This window comes from Canis lupus, chromosome 31, assembly GCF_003254725.2.
Source record: "Canis lupus dingo isolate Sandy chromosome 31, ASM325472v2, whole genome shotgun sequence".
NCBI classification, from domain to species: Eukaryota; Metazoa; Chordata; class Mammalia; order Carnivora; family Canidae; genus Canis; species Canis lupus.
In genome coordinates, this window is record NC_064273.1 from 35,204,298 (window position 1) to 35,217,928 (window position 13,631).

At 48.2% G+C, this 13,631-nt stretch overlaps 1 protein-coding gene across 3 annotated transcripts in view; it reads right to left on the reverse strand.

Annotated features, from left to right (window-relative positions):
- The window catches only part of DSCAM (DS cell adhesion molecule), a 734,179-nt gene extending 720,944 nt beyond the window's left edge, over nt 1-13,235 (reverse strand). For all 3 annotated transcript variants that reach the window (XM_035709183.2, XM_049104780.1, XM_035709184.2), the window contains exon 1: nt 13,109-13,235. In XM_035709183.2, the coding sequence (XP_035565076.1) occupies nt 13,109-13,151 (43 nt within the window). In that variant the 5' untranslated portion in view covers nt 13,152-13,235. The remainder of the gene's footprint in view (nt 1-13,108) is intronic.
- Nucleotides 13,236-13,631: the final 396 nt, after the last annotated feature.

The following is a 13,631-nucleotide window of genomic DNA, read 5'->3' on the forward strand; positions in this document are numbered from 1 at the left end:
GGTTACAGAAATATCCCCTCTCCCTTGTACCACGCAACAAAGGATTTGCAGTGCTTTGAAAACAGAAATCCACATCTTCAGGAAGAGCAAGCCTCCGTCGGCCAGAACAGGGTGCTCCGGGCACAAGGTAACCAGGCGAGAGAAATGCATTCTGAGCGCTGTGCACGCAGGATTAATCGAATTATAATTTAATCATCTGATCAAACACTAATTAGCATAATCACTTGAGGGGGAAAAAGGGCTAGAGGAACAACACCTCGATGCTCCTGTTCTTACTGATTCGGCCAAAAAGGGGATACAGATTTGGTTTTCTTCTTTTTTACTCGTGACAAAAAATCAGAAGTGAGTAGTAAATAAAGCTTCATCAACCACAAGCATTACCAGCTTGGAGTCTGGTAGCCAAGGAATCAGAACTGAGATTCAGAACATCTTCCTTCTTGCTGTCTCTCCGGGGCCGCTGTGGCATCCACAGAAAAGCACAGACCTGATATTCTATTGTAGGAACTAGGCCTTAAAATGATTTAACTCAGGGTTGCTCAACCTCTGCACTGCTGACATTTTGGATCAGAAAATCATTTTTTGGGTGAGTGGGGGGGTTAGGGGTCGGGTCTGTCCTGTACACTGTGGGGTGTTGAGCAACATCTCTGGCCTCCACCCACTAGATGCCAGTGGCATCCCCTCCCCCATGAGAATCGTGACAACTGAAAATGTTTCCAGATATTGCTCATTATCACTTGGGGGATGAAACTGCCCCTGGTTAGAACCACTGATTTGGCTGAAGACCACATTTTGTCAAGATCATACCACTTTTTTAAATGATCAGATCACAAAAGGGTGGGGAGGGGTGGAAGGGTGTCTTTTATTTCCAGCTGCCAAAAATAATGAGCCTAAAATAATAGCTCCACAGAGTTTACTTTGTGTCTCATGGTTCGTTCAGAGCTTCACAATAACCGAGAATGCCAATGCCTGGATGCTTCAGAAGAATATTTAAATATCAGTTTCCCACCCTTGCAAAGATCTCCAGACTTCCACGGGCACTCCTGAGTGGGTCACCCATCGGCTGAAAGGACACTGTCCCTTGCCCCCAGACTTCATCTGAGGGAAACCGCCCCCCCCCCCCCAGGTCCTTCCAGCTGCCTGAGCCAGCAGAGGCCTTGGATCCTGGGGCCATACAGCTCTCTTCTCTCTCTCATGGGTGCACCTAAGTTCTAATATTTGCTCCAGTTTCCAAGGAGAGAGAGAGAAGGTGAAAATAATGACAAGGGACTAAGTGCAGAAAGCCCCTCTGGTCCCCGCAAATCCATCTCCATTGCAGGAGGCTCAGTGCACGGCCCTAAGCCGCTCAGCCCTGAGACACACGGGCCTTGAGGATGCTCATGCCTGCTGCTTGCAGAGGGACGCAGATGCTACCAACCGAAGGGGAAAGCGCTCAACACCTACTACGGCATGTAATAAATATCTTCTATGGGTTAAGGTGATTGGCTCTAAAAATAAATCTGAGTCACACAACCTCTCATTTGTATTTTTTCTAAGGAAAGTGTTTAACCATTTACAATGACTCGTGAGTCCCTTGCAGGTCATTAAACTTGATGATGGAAATATTTATACCCTTCCCACAGGGGAGAGATCAAAAGACAGTGACCTACGCCGGTACGAAATTTTGAAGAGAACAGTCTGTACAGACCGTGGAGGTTTCGAAAGCTCTAGATCAGAGACGGGTTGGGAGCTATTTTAGACCAGATCTTCCACGAACTCTCTCGGTAGAGCTGCTGACTTCCTAGCACAATGCCCCCTTTTTAGAGGAACGTAGGAGTAGGAGACTATTGTTGCAAAGAAACGGGGTCTCCCCTAATTCCTGTAGTTCTGAGTAAGCAGAAATCACATTTCTTCAGCCCGCGATGACTTTCATACCGTTTTTCTTCTAAAGCTAAGTATCAAAACAGCCGCTCTGAAAGATTATCTCTGCAGTGAATCACAATAAAATCGCCAAAGCATTATAACATCAAACTTGTTTAAGATGCCTAGGAGGGAAAGTTATTTTTAATATTATCTAAAATAAGATCTCAGGACACAAAAGGATATTTTTTAAGGCTCCGAATTTAGGCCTCTCTCCAGCACACGTTCAAGTCTATTTTAGTTCAAAAATCAAGGACACGGTGTTTTGAAAGGATGATTCTGACACTAGTAATTGTCCTCAATTTTATCATACATGCGACAAGGTCTAAAAATGCATATATGTCCTTATATGCCATTTTCTCTTTTTATGAAGACTTGGCATGACGGCACATGCTCCCTTTGATAAATATAGTCAATTTGGGGTGATCTGTCTCAAAGAAGGAGGAAGAGACCAAGAAAACCCAAAAGAGTAAACCATCCCCAAGTCGTTTATATCTGGCTTTGGAAGGAGCTTGAGCACCGATATTTGAATGAAGGCATATGCCGCATTCCCGGGTTGGCACCGAAGCAAAACCTCAAGCTGCAAATAGATTCATTCTCCTGTCCTGTCTCAATCTGCCCTTGATCATCACTCAAAATTGCTCACCAGTCACCTGCTCGGATTCGCACTATGGGCTTCCTGCTTGGAGCAATGGGGCCACATGTAGGTTTCCAAGGGCTTCTCTTCTCAGACTCCAGCTGCTAGCAAGGAAGGGGTCAGTGCAAAAAATGCAAAGGGAACCAAGCCCATAAGCAAAGCACATGCTAGCAATAAACCTGAACATCCAACAAACTCAATAAGAAAAAAAATGGCCCACATGCCCACATGTATATGCTTAGACGCTAAGGTATATAGATATCAGAGAGACACATAAATGATTCCTGAGCATCCAAATTAGAAGTGCCCCTGATGGGATGACATCGTCCCCCACTCAGGGTCTTCCCTGTTTCCAGCTTTTACTGTCATCTATCCCGAAACCCACCCAAGTCTGTATGGTAGTCAATGACTACCTAACCCCACACGTGTTCAGCCCTGCTGATAAACCACTACTCAATACAGAGTTCCCCAAGAATTGAGGTCCACTTGAAACATCCTTGGGTTGACTTTTAGCCAGTGTCTGGCCCTCATGTCAAACAGGGGCCAACAAGTCCCTTGCCAAGTGTGTGTTACTCCAGAGGGATATTATGGGCCCCCTGGATCAGAAAAATAAGGCCATTTCCTAAACCATGCACATCCCAGAGCTGCAGAACAAGACTTTCTGGTCATGAGAGCCAGGAAACTATACAAACTATTAGCTGAGTCTTCTGCACAAAGTTGAGAACCTACAGGGATGGAGAAAAAGTTGGCAAAGGTACGTGTTGGAAGGAGACCTGAGGAACTTTCCAACTACAGCCCACTCCCAAAATGGTGCTGGCATCAGAATCTCCAAGACTCATAAGGGGAAAATCTCTCTGGGAAGTTTCCTTAACTTCTTCCTCCCTGCCTCAGCCCCTGGGGCAATGAGAACCAGTGGCCTTGATCCACAGCTAAGAAGGTCCAGAAGGAGGCACATTAACTAGAACAGGGCCCAAGGTGTCAAGAGACTATGGCCTGGAGACACCTCGCCTCCTCCTTCCTCCCCTGTCTGTTCCATGGTCATGACATGGGGGCTGGTGCAGCCCCTTTCTCCATATCCTTGGTCTTCCCATACCTTTACTCCCACTGCCTCCAAGCACCTGATGCCAGCAAAGCCTACAGCGTACTCTCCCACTCCCATCATCAGCGAGGGCCAAGAGGGAGAACGAGGGGGTCTCTTGTGACCATAAATCACAAGGCGGGTAATGTGAGATGCCGCAGACACAAATGAACCGTTAATCAAAGTAGCTGCCCAAGACAAAGACCAACATCACATGTAGGTCAAATTTTGTCTTCCCAGTTTTCTATGTAAATATCCATCAAGTCTATTGTAAACGGTAGCCACCAAAGACTTCATAGGTATTGATTCAGGGGAGTCATAATACGCATGCGCATGTCTGGTAAGTAACCATCCCACTTGCCTTCTGCTCTCACGTCAAGGTGCCAGACAGGAAGTGCTAACTTGGGTTTCCCCAACCTGAATAATTTATGAAAGAATAATTCTTTTCCTTAGAGAGCATTTCACATTTGTTACACATTTCTTGTTCCCTGGCCACCAGAGAGGCAAACGACTACCCTTTGCAGGAACCACGATGACTGGGTCCAGTACGTGTGACAGGTTAACCATGGCGCCCTCTCCATGGTGTCAAGTTGCCCAAGTTGGAGTTGGGGGGGGGTCTTTGTCTCACCCCCGAAGTCTCACATGTAATATTACAAAGCATTGTTATTTCTACCCTGGCAGCTACAAATCAGTTATTAAAACTGCTCTACAGCCAATATTAAGAAATAAACACTGTAATTAAGCAGGCTGGGATTTGGGGTTTCTAGTGTCCTGCGGGAACCCAAGATCAAATCAGGCCGCAGTGGAGAGAAGAAATGAATCTCGGATCTCTCTAATGAGAAAATATGTTTACTCAAAAGTTTCCACAGCATAAGTCAGGGCCTTTATGCAGAAAAAAAAAAAAAAAAAGGAGGGGGAGGGGAATAAAATATAAAAACACACAGAACTGCAGTGGTTCTAATTATCTTCAGACTTTGTTTTTTGTCTTATGACATAATCACAGAAATCTTGCCATCGCCCTGAAGTTCATTCAGCGGGTGAGGGAAGCAGAGATTTCACGAGGGACGTCTATGCTTTATTCAGTATTAAGAAAAGGTGTGAGTGGTGAGGGTCTCCACGGCCATCGGCTATTTCACATGGCCCAGCTCCTCAGTGTGCGTGATGCAGGCCACCTCGGCAAGCATCCTGCCTGCTGGGGGTTCTAGGCCTAGCCTTACGTGCTCCTCACGGAGGTCCCCAGAGGACGCAGAGAGCACCTGGGGACCCTGAGGGCATCAGGATCTTCCCTGGGAATGCCATCACTCCTGTAGTTTTGCAGAAGTATCCAGGAACTTGAGAGTTCAGGTATCTAGAGAACTATAAACGTTCACTGTATTTGCACACAGCGGACAAGAAGAATTGTTTAAATTCTATGTAAAATGAGACTTAAAACTATTTCCTGGTTCCTCATTTCAATATTAAAAGAGGCAAGGCTCTCACACCTCTCAAAATCGGTAATTAGAGAGTTCACATCTCCTTCCAACCACCTCCGCAGACAGGCCCATTCCACAGTCCGGAGAGGCCGACCACAAAATGGCCCATTGTACAGGTGCTTCCTCCCGGGACAAGAGGCAAATGCTTTTCACAGCATCGTGCCCAAGGGTGGGCCAGGACGTGGCCGTGGCTTTTGTTCACATTTCCAACCTGTAAACCAGCAGTATTTCCAAATTCAAGAGTTCTTCTTAATAGGAAATAAGGCCCACTTGAGACCAGTAAAACCAAACTGTTCCAAGGAGCAGATGCAGTCCTAGGAAGGAAGACGATTTTCATTTTTAAGAGCAGGTGTGTTCTTTTCCCTTTGTCCTGTGACATTTATGCCAAGCAAGCAGCTTATGGGGACTTGGCCTGCCCATCTGGACTGACCATTTTGAGGAGCGAATAGCACAATTTAAATCTCCGGAATTTAGTTAAGCGATTAACACAGAGGGTCCTGTGATCATCGAGGGAGCCTAAACCTGAACCCCTCTCTCAGTCATTGCTCTGCTACAAACATGCATGCATATTCGGCCCTCCCACACTCCTTGGGGCCGACCATCTGCGAGAGAGGCAATGCGCGCTGCCCAGGGAGCACCTGTGGCCACACGGCACACTCCGCGCCCACCCTGCGCTGCCCTGTCCACACCTACCCAGGACCCATTTCCAAACCATATGTACACTGGCTCCCCACCCCTCCCCCAAGTCAGACACAGACTTCAACCCTGGGAGTTCTAGAACATTCTGCAGCATCTAAAAGCAATTTCTGAATACTCCCGCCAGGGCTGGTATGCCCTTTTGGTCTCCTCCAAAACTCCTGTCCCGTGCCGGGAAGTTAGGAGAAGCTGCTGTTCAGCACAAAGGTGATCTCTGGCGTTTTCAATTCTTTCACTGTCTCAACCACTGCATTTAAAAACGGCTTTCTATAAATAGGACTGCTTGCTCACTCTTAAATCTTACTCACTGTTGTCTGCGTAAAAATAACTTAAATAGGGATGCAGGCAAGATTTATTAATCTCTGTCATTCTTCCTCTCTGTGCAGAAGCCTCTTCCTTCCTCTTATCCTGACAAACACCTCGCTGACCCCATTTCTCCCCTCTCTGCTAAACCAGGATACATATGATTTACATATTCCACAGGACTTAAAGACCAAAACCTCACCCAGTCAAATGACTTTTTTTTAAATACCATAAGTTTTTTTAAAGATTTTATTTATTTATTCATGAGAGACAGAGAGAGAGAGAGAGGCTGAGACACAGGCAGAGGGAGAAGCAGGCTCCCTGCAGGGACCCCGATGTGGGACTCGATCCCAGGACCCTGGGGTCACACCCTGAGCTGAAGGCCGGTGCCAAACCGCTGAACCACCCCGGTGCCCCTAAAAATACCATAATTATTGATCAACACAGAACAAATACAGACCTCCAAATATCAAAAGATAGCCAGCATTGCAAACTATGACACCTAATCTGATTCTTGTATTTAAACAAAAGTCAAAACTTTGGTAATGAATAAAACGCATTCCTCTCATGTAACTTTGAAGAAGGGACTAACTTTTACATTTGGTTCTGCTGCAAAACGAAGGGAAAAAAGAGAGAATGCTGAGAAAGTCCTAAATTAACGGGAGACTTAAGAAAATCGTAATGTGATGTTTGTAAGACAACTAAGGCCTAAGAAACTGAGCTTTGTTTTGATGCCCTGGGTGGCTCTTTGATGAAGAAATGAATTCCCAAGAATCCCGAGGGAAACCTCTGTGTCCATTTCATGCTTCTGACTGGTTTTCAGAACGCAACTGGGTGGTAGACATCGTATGGGATTTCTAAATCATGCACTTAGCAGCCTATGCTTGCGAACGAGGCGGTTGGTGCACGTATGGACATTGGAGCCAATCCTCGTCAAGAAGAGCACCAAAAGCAACCACATCACCATAATGTCCCTGTGATGGAGTCCTGGAGCATATTCCAAAGGCAAATCCATTTCGGAAAAGAGAGGGAAATGCTCTAGAAGTATTTCTAGGGAATAAATCGAGTCCGTGCATCAGATGGAGATGGCAGGAACCAAGGAATCCACACAGTTGCTTAGTACCTTTCGCACCATGGTTTAGGGCCTGGGGCCCAGAAGGAGCCAAGGAAGGGTGAAGAGGATGGGAGACGGGTGGGTGGGAGGGAGAAGGGAAGGGCACGGCAGGGAGAAGGGTTCTCTCATCTGTCCCTTCATTCACTCAGTCAGCCAACATCTATTTCCACCTGCTCCGTGCATGTGCTCCGCACGGTGGGACTAAACGGTGGACCTTACCCTCTAGAGAGTGAGACACAAGCCACCAGCCAAATTAGCACCAAAGAAATAAACAGTATGGACTGCCCTTGATCCTGTCGAGGGAATGGCCAAGGCTCCACGAAAGAGGATGAGGTAGGGACCTACTCTGGGGGAGCAGATCTCTGAATCCAGCCCTGCCCAACATCCTGGCCTCCCAGCCAGAAACCGGTCATCTATTTGCCCCGTGGTACTTCCCTCCTGCCCCCTCGGCGGACAATGTCACCTGCCGAAGGCGCCCTGCGTGCTACACCCTGGGAGTCCAGAACCGGTACATGTCAGGTTGCAGGAATCTTCCATTCCCACCGTCTTATCTCAATTAACCCATAAATTCAGGGAGGGAAAGGCCACTCTGAATTTTCTCCTATTTTCAAAACATGAACAAGAACACAAATATGGGGGGAGGGAGATGGATGATGAGGATTTCTGGGCCCAGGTCTCTGGGAGGTGAAGAGTTAACAGCAGCCCAGGTGAACAGGTGCTGCCCAGCCTGCCTGGGGGAGCGGCAGGGAGGGGGCTCCTGGCCACCGCCTCCCCCCAGCCCTGCCCCCCCACACCCGGGGCAGTGAGACAGTCGGACTGCAGAGGCACAGGAGCAGCAGCATCACCCCTGTCACCAGCAGCAGGAGGGGAAGCCAGCAGCGCCTCCTGGAATGACATTGGAAGGTCAGCCAATCAGGCGCGGGGCTGCTCCGGAGCTGCCACCTCCAAGAGGCACGCAAGCCTGGGCCCCCCACCCCACCACCACCCCACCGCCGCCGCCACTTTGGAAGGGGCTATGCAAATGCACCTTCCTCGCTAGGCACCTTCTAGGCTTCGCAACAGGGCTATGAGCACGGTGGCCCTTTATACGTTCGGAAACAAAGACGGCCGGACACGGCCTCCGTGCCACAGCCCTAGCACTGCTCCCGGGACAAGTGCACCGAGCCGAGGGCGACAGGGCCCAGGAACCGGAGAGATCGGCGGGGAGGGGAGCCTCTGATGGCCCAGCCTCCGCGCACGACACTGCTTCCCCGGAGGCGGCGGGTCTGCCCGCTTTGCTGAAGGCTGGCTGCACCAGTCTTGCGAGGTTTGCCGCCCACTAGTGTCCTATGGCAGGGACACAATTGACATGCAGGTAGCACCACCTCTCCATCTCCTAGGCCGGCCGCTGGAGCCGGTCACCAAGAGCGGGCAGGCACTTCCGCCCAGCAGCCAAGAAAATGCCCAGACACGGCGGCCCCTGCCTGGTGTGCCCGCTGCACCCAACACACATGCAAACCCAGGGAACGCTCCTGGACGCCCCGCCGGAGCTAACCCGGAATGTATCATCTTCACTGCCTATTAATTATTGATGAGGCATGTTCATAATCTCACCCGGAGAAGTCAGCTAATTTTGTGAAATTTTGGATGCCGTTGATTTTGTAAATGCATCCCCTGAGATACCCATCCTTTAATTTTCCAAACATTAAGTATCTAGTCTCCTGCAGTGTTGATAGGTCTCTCCTTATAAAATGACCTTCTCCATCTCTCTCTCTCTCTCTCTCTCTCTCTCTCTCTCTCTCTCTCTCTTTCTCTCTCTCAGTCCTTCTACATCAAGTTTCAATGTACACTGCATGAGTCTCTTCAGGAAATCCTCACTGCATCTCATCTCAGACCCATCAGTGATAAAACACTTTGATAGCTACGTGGAGGTCCACTAATTAGGGATTCAGATGGGTCTTTTTTTTTTTTTTTTTGACAAAATTATTTCCCCTACCAGAGTGCTGTATGCCGTACCAGCGGGTCCCTGATTCCCCGGGGCAGCAATGAACTGTGGTCACGCCAAAGTGGCATCCAGGAGGGAGTCAAGAAGTAGAGAAGGATGGGCTGGCATTTATTAAAGGTCTGTATGGCATTTTGTTTTCCTACCGAGGGCATCTGGCGGGGGCTCACAGCTTAAGGAACCGAGCAATTTCAGGTGAGCTCTGAAATTCTGAGATAGAATTCGAATCCGTTTAATAAAAACACAGGAGGCCCTGAAATTTTTCACCTAATGACATCGTTTACTTGTGTGTATTTACATGAGCAAAATAAAAGTCACTTTAAAAGCCCCCAAGGCGCATTTGTGCTCACAAAGGTCTACTCCTACATTTAAATACAATGTCCAGTCTGCAGTCTGAGATACCCTGTTGGAGATGAACTCGGGGGGCTGACACCCTACCTCCGCTCTGAAGAGCACCTGTCTCTCTCCCACCACCCACCATCCCTAATCTCCACGAGCCCCACGAAAAGAGCAAAACGGCAAAGGTCAAGCTTCCATGGCCTAAGAAAAGATGTCAGGGACACGTGGGTCCATCAAAAGAGAGGCAAAGATACCGGCAAAAATGTATTATATGTAATGAATATGCTTATTGCTCATCATTCTGCTTATCCGGAGGCCTGTCTATGCCTTTAATGAGAATCTTAAACTAGAATGTGGCTCAGTGGGGTTAAAACCATGAGAAATTGTGCTCAAACACAATGCAGCATGATCCTGTCCTGAAGAGGCAGCCGGGGACGTGTGTGTGGATGTGTGTCTGCACATATGTGGACCTCGATTCCTTGCACTATAACCGAAGGTCTCCCGTGAGTATTTCCAGAACACTGCAGAACAAGTTGACTGCTTTAAACCTGATGACAGCACCTGATCAGGTGAGGTAATTCATTCAAGGGTTTAACCCATGAAGGGACTGCTCTCTCATTTCTGTCACCCAAAACACTGTCGGCAGCCTGTCCAGCCACCGTGCTTTTATTAAGAAATAAATGTACATCCGATTACCTCAGTGGGAAAAAAAAAAATGCTGTTGCCTATTGTGAAAATGCAGATGCCTTGCGCGGTTCTTATTTTGTCAGCACCCCAAAATATCAAACTGCATAATCTGTTACAAATAGATTTTTTTGAAATCATGTCAGACATTTTGCTGTTTGAGGCCTAGCGGTAATCAGCTTGGGTATTAGAATTCATAGATCTCTTATCACCCACGTTCAGGAATTTTTCAAATTTCAGGGAGACCAAGCTATGATAGTTGTTGAAAATTTTTTTTGAAAATTTTTTTCTTTCTTTTTTTTTTTTTTCCAAGTCTCATTCAGATAGGTAAGAACCATTTGATTTCACATTTTTGAAATGTGGTCCTATGAACGGGCAAGCATTCCAAATTGGACCTTTATTCTATTTTCACATGACCATGTATTTTATGATCCTTTGCACAGTGTGCATTGAACATCATTCATTGAGAAACTCTTTAAAGCTAATTCCTCCTCCACCACCACCACCACCAACCCCCCTCCAAAAAAAAAAAAAAAAAATGAAAGAGCCCAAAGCTCTACAGTCGGGTCTTTCTTTTTTTAATTTTTTTTTTTTTAATGCTTGGTCATATAAAGAGAGGGCCATTTTTATATAAGAGAGTTCCACAGCCTTTTCCACAGCCTTCTGACAGATAGCATCAGGCCACATAATACGGCCATGTAAAATATTCATTTACATGTACAGGCTTATATTGTGAAATCTACCTGTGTTCATCACAATCCCAATAATGGGGATTATCAATCAACTTTAAAGGTCTCGAAAAAGGTGTAAGAAGATAATGGACATACATATGCACATGCATATTCTTTGCATTTATTTTCTATATAGACTATTGGAGGTTTTACACAATTGTCTCCCTATATAGGAGTCTCTCGTGATGATTTTAGTAGGAAAATTAATTTTTTTTAAGTCACGCACATTCACAGCATCCCTGAACAAGAAATTCGCCCATACTATTTTTGTCACCTCTGTGAAACTGTAAAACACTAATTGACTGCCATTCAGAAGCACAAAGTCTTCCCTCATCCTGAAACACACACTTCGCAACAGGATGCAGATTTTATCTCATCCTATGATCCTGGCCTTTCCTAGGAGTCCGGAGACGTACACCCTGACAGGTGAGACAGGCCGTCAAGGCTCGGAGGCACCGGCCGACATATGTGATTTTTCCATTTTCTCTGAGTTCACATTAGCAGAGCAGCATCAAGGGCCGACTTTCCTGATGCATCACCACACATTAGCTACAGCAGATCTCTCCCCCAAGGTAAATTCCCACGAGGCTGCACAAGAGGTAGAGTGCCCTCTGGGAAAGATGGGGTCATGTCAGAACTTGTTGCGATTCTCTCCTGCTGGGAAACCTCCAAATGAAAGTTTTGAACACTTGGCTTTAGGTTATATTAGAGAGCAAAGCCTCGTTTCCATGTTAATTCCAGGAGCGCCTTGGTTCAGCTCTACCTTTTCTTAGTCATCATTTTTTTTTTAATTTTACAAAGTTTATGCGTCTCCTCCGGCCTGTCAGTGTGATGATTGCTAGGATGCTATCTAGAGAGGCAAAGAAAATGCACCCCTATGCAGCTAACACTCAGAGCTTCCCTGTGCATCTTCCAAGAAAATCTTAGAGCCTCCCCTTGGCTTCTGGCATTTTCTCACCAGGGCGAGATTTCCTGCCTCCCACCCCCACCCCCTTGCTCTCTCTCTCTCTCTCTCTCTCTTGCTCTCGCTCTCGCTCTCGCTCTCTCTCTCTCCTGGGTAGGGGATTCGGCTTAATGGTTTAATTTTAACTGTCAGCAAGCCATACATTTTATGCAGATTTGTGTTCCAAAATTTGAAATGGGAATTTAGGCTGTAGCTAGCTACTCCCAGGCAATGCCAAATGATGACAATTTCCCCCAGTTCCCAAATGAGAGGAAGCCATTCATACATGTAAGTTCATATTTACGCGGTGACAGGCAACCTAAGGTGCAATCACACTTACTAATTGGGTCTGACTCAGGCAAGAGCAATAGCTTTCCAAATCCCCAGGAAGAAAGCATTTCAAAATGCAATATTGCTGGGCGCGAGGAAAGGAATGCTTATTTACGATATTCACTGATGTCATTTGTACAACTGTACAGGTGTTTCTGAAAAATTTGTCAACATCTCAGATGATGTCATGCTTATGAGTGCATATTTTTACATAGATGACTGTGAGGAATATGTAGTACCCAGAAGGTTGGAGGTGGGGGGTGGGGGGAGTGGAAGGACAGATCTTTCTTAAAGGCTTCATTGCTGCCGGAGAGACGAATTGCAGCTGATTTAAAGCACACCTTTTAAAAGCTGAAAACGCTTTGAATGCGAAAGCAAGTGTTCTTAATTGACCCTCCTCCTGCCCACACTTGGAATGCCGTGTCCCTTTGAGGTTGTAACGTGTCAAAGTGGCGACGAATCTCCGCCAGTCTCTCCTCCTGTCGCCAAACCTGGTTTATTCTGAAACGAGCTAGCTATCTAGTACTGGAGTTAGCTCGGAGCTGTCACTTTGCTAGGTAAGCTCCTTTAAATGATTACAGAGCAATTTTTTTGCAACCCCCCCCCACACACACACACACCTCCCGGCCTCCCTACATTGCCTCCTCTCCTCCCAAAAGAAATAAAAATATTAAAAAAAAAAAAAGGAAAGAAATGCATGATCATTTAAGCACAGATTGGGGTGGGGGGGGAGGAGAAGGAGGGAAAGACTTCACCCATGCACCCATGCACCCATGCACCCATGCACCCATGCACCTATGCACCCATGCACCTATGCACCCATGCACCCAATGCCTCCCCGCACCCCGTCTCCACGCTCCGGTCCATCCGAGCAATGAGATTCGCCACAAACCGAAAGGCTCACCATTCGCGAAGCTCTGGAACAAGGAGAGAGCCAGTATCCACATGCCCCTGCTGCTCCCCGGCCTCCCGCGAGCGACGCGCCGGCCTCGCCCCCCGCGCTCCGCCCGGCTCCGCTCGCTCGCCACCTGCCCGGGGGCCGCCGCCCGCCCGCCGCCGCCGCTGCTGCTGCCGCCGAGCCGCCCGGGCACGCGGCGCGGCCGGGCTCCGGGGCGAGGGCTGCGCTCCCCGCGCGCTGCGCTCCTGCACACCTGCTCCCGGGCGCCGCGCCCAACGCTGCGGCCAGAGCGGGCCGGCGGGGCTGCAGCCCAGGTGCGCCGTCAGCTCAGGGGGCCGCCGGCAGGTCTGCAGGTGGAGGTGGACAGAGCCGCAGACGCGGGCGTGAGCTCATCCCGGGCACCCGGCGCCCCCGATGCGCAGCAAGCGGCCTCCCGTGCGCCAGCCCTCAGCCTCCACATCCAGGCAGCAGGCGGGCGGGCAGGCTCATCTTTCCTCTCCCGCGGCCCGAATCGCAGTGCTCCCTCCTA